We start from the raw sequence: 9864 nt of genomic DNA, 5'->3' as shown, positions 1-9864 counted from the left end.
GCTGACACTCAGTGACAGAATGGCCAACTTGGTTAAAATGTGTCAGCACAGAAGCGGTCTGTTAAACACTGTTAACCTCAATTCATGCACCTCGTGACACCGAACAGCAGCCGAAGAAAGATTTTTTTCTTGGATGGAATACTGTACTACATTATCATTATGCATGCAGACTGATGGGCAGGTCATTGTGATGGTAGAGTACTTCCTGACGTAGATTTAGAAGTCAGCTGGTGGATATTGCTCTCTAGTGGCAATGTTGTGAATAACCACCACACTGAAAATGTTTATGATTATGTTAGAATGACTTGTAACATTTCAGTACTAACACTTGATAAGCTCACTAGCATATAAATCTAAACACATTATGTGCTAAACCTTAATAAGTGTGACATTCTGAAGATCTTTTTTGCAGGTATCTTGCTCAAGAGATCAAGAAAAGAGAAGGATTCCGTCTGGTGATGGAAGTAAGTTTATCTCAAAAAACAATATATTTCACAGCCTGTTATTTTGCTAATTTCACAGTAACATTACATCATTGCCTGTTTTGAACTGAGCTTTTTTCTCCGCCTACAGCCTGAATATGCAAATGTTTGCTTCTGGTACATTCCACCAAGTCTGAGGAACCTTCCAGATGGTCCTGAGCTCTGGAAACAACTCCACACTGTAAGTAATCAATCACTGAAGAGGGAGATTTTAACATGTTGACATGAGGAGATTATTAAAATGTTCTGAACAGTAAATCGCCCTTGGGGCACAATATTGAAAATGTATCCACCTCTGCTTCTTTAAGGTGATTTGGAAAAAATACGTATACATTTGTCTTTTAATAATTGCTCTTATATTTTACATGCTGTATGTGAATATTTACATTTAATCATATGTCTCAGACGTAACGGGAAAACGTCATATGAACTCTGCCATAGCCAAAGTTTGAAAGTAACAAGCATGAGTACTGTGTAAGACAGTAATAAGTCCTTACAGTGTATCCTCCCTCCTCCTGTAGGTGGCTCCTGTGGTGAAAGAGAGCATGATGAAGAAGGGCAGTATGATGGTGGGCTACCAGACCCACCAAGACAAGCCCAATTTTTTCAGGATGGTGGTCATCAGCCCTCAGGTCAGCATGGAGGACTTGGACTTCGTCCTGGATGAGATACACAATCTGGGAAAAGACTTGTGATGAATAATTCATGTCTATGTAGAGCTTTTCATTCATCTGTCACAGATGGACTTGCCAGGACATTCTCCCCACATTAGAGCAAGAGTGGTTACTGCTCCGCAGGGTTTCCGCGGGGCGTTAAAATGTCTTGAATACGACGTTGACAGGCCCTAAAAATGGATTGGAATGTTACAATCATAAAGTTGCATTAACTTGAGTCTTACTTTTAAATGTATTTTTGTGAAACATTTGTATTGATCATGCTGTAACACCTACAAAACAAAACCAACATGGACCCCGTTACCACTAATGCAAACTGTCCAGCCACAGTCAGAATTTATCAGAGCTCACCTGGTTTTCATGTCGTCATGTGGTGTGCGGGGTAATGTGGTGTCTCCACTCAAAAAATATTGCTACTTCTAGAAGTAGGAAGTTAAAATTGTTTCTGTTAACATTACTGTCATCTACAAGGGTTAAGTGCAGGTTCTGCAAGATCTGACTCGAGAACAGCACATTTAGCACTTAGTTAAAGACTTAAAAAATAATGAATTAGAAGCCGTCTGCAGCTTGTGAAAGGAAATGCTCAGATTAGGAACTTTTTGTATAGGAAGGACCGAAAAACTAGCTGCAAAGGCTGCAAAAAGCCACAAATAAACATGTGCCATCACCCAGTATTGTTCTGTATTCACATCGGGAGCAACACCAAAGTCAGGCCCCAGCGTGAACCACTCTGCATATAACAACTCCATTAAGTGGAGGCCCGATACTGTTTGGACCTACAGCAACATTGAAAGCGGAGATGCTCTGGACTGTACTCATATTAATGAGCTCAAGAACATAAAGGTGATTGCGGCCTAGGCAGAAGAGCTCAGATCAATGTAGCCTAGTTCTTGTGTACACACATACACGTACACACAGTTCTGTGTAGTCATATAAAGTTGTTTGCAAGTAATTCTGGGAAGACTTTTTGTGCCAGGATGTGAAATAGGTCCTAAATTGTGTTGATAATGGTCTTAAAAAGTCTTCAATTGAACTTGAACCCTGTAGAAGTATTAATAAATGTACGTACCATAATGAAGCTTTCCATAGGCATATTATATACTGTAGAACTGTATGAACTGAATAGATGATGATTACAAATGTGCTTTAATGTCCGTAAAATTTCTGATACAATTTTACAAATAAATATCAAGCAACTAAAATAAATGCCAAATATTCAACACACGTTATATATTTTCAACTTGCAGTTTTACTTATCCATGTGTACACATTTGTCTTTTGATGTTTGCTTTTTTACGTGCTTTGTGTGCATTTTTACATTTAATGATTCGCTTGCATCATCACCCGCCACATGTAGATTTGGTTGCATTTCTTTGTGGAGTCTTTTCTAACATCCTCCCCAAGTGTGTGTTGTGTTTGTCCAAAGAGACTTAGGGGTTATGATGTGTCACAGTGGAATCACCTTCTAGCTCTGTTTTGGTCTCCACCAACTCCTGTGGGACATCTTTTGACTGTGAAGCTGCTAAACGTTCCACCATGTTCACCAGCATCACTAACTTTGTTGTTTGTTGCTAGGCAGGTAGTGTACTGAGATTTAATAATTAATAGAGTTATAAGTGCTGAAAACTGAAAACATCTGCTGCTGTGGCCAGAAATAATGCCGATAAGACTGAACCAAAACTACAGATGTGTGTGTGTTTTTTGTTTTTTGGGTGGGTTTTGTACAAAACCTTTTTTTTTCATTTGACAAAAGGAGATCAACTCCGCTTCAAACAACTGGAATGTTAAATGTTAAATATAAACAGTAAGTAAAACACATTGTAAAATCGATCCATTCATTATTGAAATATCTTATCAAAGATTAAGAATACAAGGATTCCAGTATTAGTTAGACAGTTTAGTCCGGCCCATGTTTTTTTAATCTGGTGAATTTTTATTGTTGTTGTCTTTTCGGCCTCGTGTCCTACGTGCTGCCTCACTCATTATGTGCTTACACAGGGGTCATGGATCCACATCCATTTCAGGTCACTGACACCTACCTAGTTGGTGCCGAGCTATTGATCCATTGATTTCTGTCTACAAGGTCTCTGTTGACCTGCTCTCAACTCAATAATCAACCCTCTTGTGAGCTATATCACTACAGATAAACTGAATAAATAGTCACAGAATGCTTCAGTTGCATACTGATAAGTATTCTTTCTTTTCTGAGTTGACACTACTGAAACCAGAGTCAATGTATGCTTTGCTGTATCTGAAATTCTTATAAAAACTTACTCACAATGGAACTGCAAAAACAAAACCCAGGAGTCACTTTAGAGGGAAAACATTAATAAAAAATGACCAGGTGAAAAGAGAGTGCTGGATCTATGATTCATGAGTGAAACTTGAAAGACACTCCAAAACCTCTCCCTCAAATGTACATTATTTTCCTGTATTTGGTACATTCAAATAGATATAATAAATTTGTAAAACACTTCAAATCAGTATTATTGTTTTGCCACTTCTATTGTAGGTATTTCAAATTATAGCATTTCTTTTCCAACAAATAAACACATGTAAAAACTGTCTTGTATGTAAAAAGTTGTATGACATCATGTGATTTTGACATTTCAATTAATGAGTGATGTTTATTTCCAATTTGAGAAAAGTTAGAGGAAGGGAACTGTAGCGACATGCTGTAAATCAACTTTTTGATTAGTAGAAACTAGCAGAGCTCCGAGGTCCATTCTCCCAAAAGGGGAGGGGACAAAAGAGATCGTGGTGGAAAAATGCCTTGATTGTCCACAAGTCAGTCCATGACAGATGAAAAAGTGGGTGGGGGGGAGATAGGCTCTTCACTGACACTATTCATCACAAGTCCTTTCCAAGATTGTGAATCTCATCCAGGACAAAGTCCTGTCCTGTCTGCCAGTCTTGGGGCTGATGATGATCATCCTGAAAAAGTTGACCTTGTCTTCGTGCGGCTGGTAGCCCACCATCATGCTGCCCTTCTTCATCATGCGCTCTTTCACCACTGGGGCCACCTACAGGAGGAGGGAGACACACTGTAATGACCGACAGCATTTCACAGCAAACTAACAAAGGGTACTGAGGAAAATTTGGTCATCTCCTCATGTCAACATGTTAAAATCTCCCTCTTCAGTGATTGATTACTTACAGTGTGGAGTTGTTTCCAGAGCTCAGGACCATCTGGAAGGTTCCTCAGACTTGGTGGAATGTACCAGAAGCAAACATTTGCATATTCAGGCTGTAGGCGGAGAAAAAAGCTCAGTTCAAAACAGGCAATGATGTAATGCTACTGTGAAATTAGCAAAATAACAGGCTGTGAAATATATTGTTTTTTGAGATAAACTTACTTCCATCACCAGACGGAATCCTTCTCTTTTCTTGATCTCTTGAGCAAGATACCTGCAAAAAAGATCTTCAGAATGTCACACTTATTAAGGTTTAGCACATAATGTGTTTAGATTTATATGCTAGTGAGCTTATCAAGTGTTAGTACTGAAATGTTACAAGTCATTCTAACATAATCATAAACATTTTCAGTGTGGTGGTTATTCACAACATTGCCACTAGAGAGCAATATCCACCAGCTGACTTCTAAATCTACGTCAGGAAGTACTCTACCATCACAATGACCTGCCCATCAGTCTGCATGCATAATGATAATGTAGTACAGTATTCCATCCAAGAAAAAAATCTTTCTTCGGCTGCTGTTCGGTGTCACGAGGTGCATGAATTGAGGTTAACAGTGTTTAACAGACCGCTTCTGTGCTGACACATTTTAACCAAGTTGGCCATTCTGTCACTGAGTGTCAGCCGCAGCTCTGCGATGCGTCTGTTTCCTCAGACTAACCTGGCCATGGCGAGGGCTCTGTCCACCCTCTGCTCCAGCTCTCTGGTTCCCAAAGCCTTCCACATGAGCCAGAACTTGAAGGCGTCCGGCTTCCTGCTGCACTGGACGGACTTGTCCCCTGTGTCGTAGCTGACATCATAGAACTTATCCTGCTGGAAGAGGTAGGAGGCCTGAGCAGAGTGGCAGCGCTGGAGGAGACTCTGAGGAAGCACAAAGACATGAATCCTTTATATAGCATATATTCCTTTTACAGGGAATAACGTTTTTTGTATATTGCAATAACGCTCAAGAGGGTATTTTTTAATTATTGACACCTAAAGGAATACATTTAAACCCATGTTGCTTTATAGCAGCAACTGTATCAGATTATGATGTCACTGACCTAATCAAACTGAACCAATCAGACAGCTTTTATGGGCCCAGTTAAAGAAATTTACTCAGTTCATGTCAAAATCTTATCTCAAATGTAGTTTGTTTAAATGCAACATCCATCACATATGCATTTGAATGCATCTGTGTCTTGTTCGTCTTCCCTAAAGATAGATGAGAAGATTGGGACTGGGGGATGGTTAGCTTAGCTTAGCTTAGCACAAAGACTGCACTCAGGGGGAAGCAGCTATGGCTCTGTCTCACACAAGACATAACATTTTAATTATAAGTTTTAGCTGTACAGAGTAAGTTGTTTTCCCCTGTTTCCAGTCTTTATGTTAAGCTGAGCTAACTCTTCCCGGCAGCTGCTTTTTATTTAGCATCCAGAAATGTGTGAGTGGCATCAATCTTCTCATCTAAGTCTTGTCATGAACTATTTCTTTAAAGTGTGGCTGTTAATCTAACAGGATTTCTTGCAGTTTGTATTGTACAGAGTATGTCAGCTGCACATCTGTCTGCTGTCCCACAATGCTAGCTGCCTCTGACAAATGCATACACCAAATCAGGTGTTGTAGCAAAAGCATCAGTCCTCCCATTAATTTAAATGGGTGTAGTGCATTTAGGCTGCGGCGGTGAGGGCCACAGAGGATGCAGAAAAAACACATCAGGCCTATGGGAAAAAGTTGAAACAGAATCAAATTTTGGAGAAACACAACCTGATGTCACGCTGCGGTGGCCAATGACATAAGTCGACGAGCAAACTGCTCCACAATCAGCCTGAAATATCACTAAAACCGATGGCTATGCAAGCAGAGTTCATGGAACAAACAATGATTCTCTGCCATTTCTGTCCTCGCTTGGTTTATCTCGTGTACCAAGCTTCGACATCGGCGTCTATACTGCCTCTATACTGCCAAATAGCAATACCAAGAAGCGTCCTTTGGTTTATGTCCATTGGTTTGAGAGAGAGGTGGAGAATGGAGGTGGTCAAGCGAGCTAGTGAGTGAAAGAAGAGAGGGAGCAGGTAGTTGAGCCAGCTAAACAGTGAATGAAGAGAGGGAGCTGTGATAGTGTTATTTTTTCTGATTGTTTCACTGGACTTATGTAAAAGCACAAATGAACACCCACATCCCACGGCACACCTCTGCACTAATTGCTGCAACACCAGATTTAGTGTGAATACAGCTTTAGTGTGAATGGTAGCTCAGATCCTGGAGGAGTGTCCGAAGTAATGGATGGGAGAAATGCCTTGCGAAGGAGTACTTTGGCAGAACTGCTGGTAGAACCGGAATCGAGTAGCTACTAGACCGGTCTCGGATGATCTGACATGGTTGTGTGCCGGGATTCCCTATAGTTCACGAGGGTCTTAAAGGGTTCAGAGATGACTGGACTTTGGAGAAAAAGATGAACGTAAACTGGCCCGATTGACTGACTTCAGTGGCTGATTTTTTCGAAGCTGGCTTGTAACCCGAGAGAGGGCTATGCTGTTGGTAGTAGAGTTTCGGGGACCATTCTGCTGCGATTAGTTTTCTTTGTAGAACCCTCAACAACTTGCAGAATGTGGCGGCGGTGTACGATTGGTATCTTGGGGTATCACAATTACATACTGAGCCAAAGGCGAGGAGGAATTGGGGATTGAATGCTGATTGCATAAGCTTTCAATCCAGATTACAATGTGAAACAGATTGTGTCGAGAGTGAATCCTAGAATCTACAGTCATGGGAAAACCTGCTGTTTCTCTGCAGACCTTGGAACCCGGAGGTTGGAGAAAACCGGAGAGCTTGGCGCAGCGGCAATGGAGCCGGAAGCAGGATGAGACCGGGTACCACTTGGGGGGCATGTTAGGGTTGCGTGGTCCCTGATTGCACCACTGAAGCAAGCTGTGGCTTGGAAGCAGTGTGGATGTGGATTTTTGGTAAAACCATGCCTCTGACTTGGGGACCCGATCTAGAATAATGGCCATGGAATCGTCTTAGTGTATGGCGGAAAGTGTAAGCAAACTTTTCAGGAGTGAGTTCTCTCAACCGGGTGGACGTTCTCCCTTTTGGGTAGAGGTACCCTTCGAGAGATCTTTTAGAAGGCGGTTAATGAGGAAAGGGCATGATAAAAAGAACAAGATCTCATGTAGTCTGTAAGGGCAGAAAATTGTTTTATTCTTTACTTATAATCTTTTATGCAAGTACTTATAAGAGTGCTATTTTTCTCCTTTTATTATGTCTTATATATTGTTTTAAATCTTTAACCTGTTCCCCTCTTTATTATTGTTCTTGTTATTCCAGTCTGTCCACATGTGTGGGATTTAGGTCAGGGATGTGGGATTGTTGATTGTTTTCCTCACTAGCTGTTCTTCTCCTTCCTTGACTGGTCCCAGTCAAGGATCTTTTGTTCCCCAAAACATAGATGCTCAGACTGTGTAAATGATCATGCAGCCCTTTGCTCTGGGCCAGACGTTAGTGACTGTCTTAGGAGACAGAACCTCTGGTCCAGCTGATTTTGTTGTAGTACTTCTCTGTTTATTCTCTTTTGTTAAATAAATTCTTCAAAGACAACGGTTCGTTTTAACTCAGTTATTTGCTCAACCTCGAACCAGGAATATAATTTCCACAACATAGTCTACGATATGTTTGAGTAGACTAGTAAACTGAAGAACGAGAGATGAAAGGGTTAGGATGACGAGTAAGAAGATTAGCTCATGGCGGCGTAATGGGTTAAGAGGAAAGACCGAAATTAGAAACGGAAATAACTTGGTGCTGCTAGGGCTGTGGAGGAAAGCTGGGTGCCAGTGCCGGAGGTTCTAGCTGTAGTTGATGGACTGGTAAAGATGAGATGCTAGAGATCCTGGCATCCCGGTGCCAGAATCCCAGACTAGAGCGACCAGAGATTGATGGATGTGGGCTGCAAGTGGTTTTGGCATCCCGGTGACTAATGACCTGAGTAAAGCTAACTCGAAGCGGTTTCCAACAACAAATTGGATGTAACGAACTGACTGACACAGTCAGGTTGGTGATGACTGGGAGTGAGCGGCATCCCGGTGCCAAAGCCCCTTAATTTTGAAACGATCGTTCACTCAAAACAACTTTTAACGCTTAAATTGACGTTTGTTTGGAATGACTTGCTTTGAAACAACTGTTCAATCGAAACTACTCTCCCTTGTGACAGCATAGCTCGGAACATGGTTTAAAATGAAAGGAAACAACCACTAGCTGGATGTTAGCTTGAAACGATTGTTCACTCAAAGCGATTGTTCGCTCAAAACAACCGTTAGCTGGAGGTTAGCTCAAAACTATGGTTAGTTCGATGATAGCTTGAAAGGAATGTTAGCTCAAAATGAAAGTTAGCTTGAATGAATAAAGTAGAAACAAATGTTAACTTGAAAACGACTATAGCTCAAACCGAATTAGCTAGAAGACAACTGCTTGGAATGACTTAGCTGGAAAACAGCTAAGCTAGGAAATGACTTTTGGCTCAAGACAATTGTTAGCTCAAAGTTAGCGTAAAAGGAATGTTAGCTCAAAACGACTATGGCTTGAAATGACTTTTGCTTGAAGTGACTTAACGAGATGACGACTGTTTGCTTGAAGCTACTTAGTGAGATGGCAACTGTTTGCTTGAAGTGATTTAGCGAGATAACTACTTATCTAGATAAGGACTGCTCAAAAATGACATAGCTAGATAATAACTGTTAGCTCGAAATGACTGTTAGCTCGTAGTTAGCTGGAAACGACTGTTAGCTAGCTCAAAGTTAGCTCAAAACGACTTTTAGCTCAAGTTTATCTCAAAACGACTGTTAGCTCAAGGTAAGCTCGAACGGCTGTTAGCTCAAGGTAAGCTCGAACGGCTGTTAGCTCAAAGTTAGCAAAGTTAGCTCAAAATGACTGTTAGCTTGAAACAACTGTTAGCTAGCTCAAAGTTAGCTCGAAACGAGTCTCAGCTCAAGTTAGCTCGAACGGCTGTTAGCTCAAAATTAGCAAAGTTAGCTCGAAACGACTCGTAGCTCAAGTTAGATCGACCCGACTGTTAGCTCAAAGTTAGCAAAGTTAGCTCGAAACGACTCTTAGCTCAAGTTAGCTCGAAACGACTCTTAGCTCAAGTTAGCTCGAAACGACTCTTAGCTCAAGTTAGCTCGAAACGACTATTAGCTCAAGTTAGCTCGAAACGACTATTAGCTCGAAACGGCTCTTAGCTCGAAACGGCTCTTAGCTCAAAGTTAGCTCGAAACGCCTCTTAGCTCGAAACGCCTCTTAGCTCGAAACGCCTCTTAGCTCGAAACGCCTCTTAGCTCGAAACGCCTCTTAGCTCGAAACGCCTCTTAGCTCGAAACGGCTCTTAGCTCAAAGTTAGCTCGAAACGGCTCTTAGCTCAAAGTTAGCTCGAAACGGCTCTTAGCTCGAAGTTAGCTCGAAACGCCTCTTAGCTCAAAGTTAGCTCGAAACGCCTCTTAGCTCAAAGTTAGCTCGAAACGCCTCTTAGCTCAAAGTTAGCT

At 41.4% G+C, this 9864-nt stretch overlaps 2 protein-coding genes across 5 annotated transcripts in view; one reads left to right on the top strand and one right to left on the bottom strand.

Annotated features, from left to right (window-relative positions):
* Positions 1–2402, top strand: part of LOC123968019 (acidic amino acid decarboxylase GADL1-like) — an 18951-nt gene extending 16549 nt beyond the window's left edge. For 2 of the 4 annotated variants that reach the window (XM_046044484.1, XM_046044482.1), the window contains exons 14-15: positions 574–663; positions 1004–2402. In XM_046044484.1, the coding sequence (XP_045900440.1) occupies positions 574–663; positions 1004–1177 (264 nt within the window). In that variant the 3' untranslated portion in view covers positions 1178–2402. Of the gene's footprint in view, positions 1–412; positions 465–573; positions 666–1003 lie in introns of those variants that run through there. The other 2 variants (XM_046044483.1, XM_046044486.1) reach the window with 2 other exon arrangements.
* A 1040-nt stretch (positions 2403–3442) lies between these two features.
* The window catches only part of LOC123968624 (acidic amino acid decarboxylase GADL1-like), a 12072-nt gene continuing 5650 nt past the window's right edge, over positions 3443–9864 (bottom strand). Inside the window, 5 exon segments of the mRNA XM_046045491.1 lie at positions 3443–4053; positions 4056–4179; positions 4314–4403; positions 4513–4564; positions 5013–5212. Of these exon segments, the coding sequence (XP_045901447.1) occupies positions 4007–4053; positions 4056–4179; positions 4314–4403; positions 4513–4564; positions 5013–5212 (513 nt within the window). The 3' untranslated portion in view covers positions 3443–4006.

This window comes from Micropterus dolomieu, linkage group LG03 (genome assembly GCF_021292245.1).
Source record: "Micropterus dolomieu isolate WLL.071019.BEF.003 ecotype Adirondacks linkage group LG03, ASM2129224v1, whole genome shotgun sequence".
Taxonomy (NCBI): domain Eukaryota; kingdom Metazoa; phylum Chordata; class Actinopteri; order Centrarchiformes; family Centrarchidae; genus Micropterus; species Micropterus dolomieu.
This window is presented reverse-complemented; position numbering and strand designations above follow the sequence as displayed.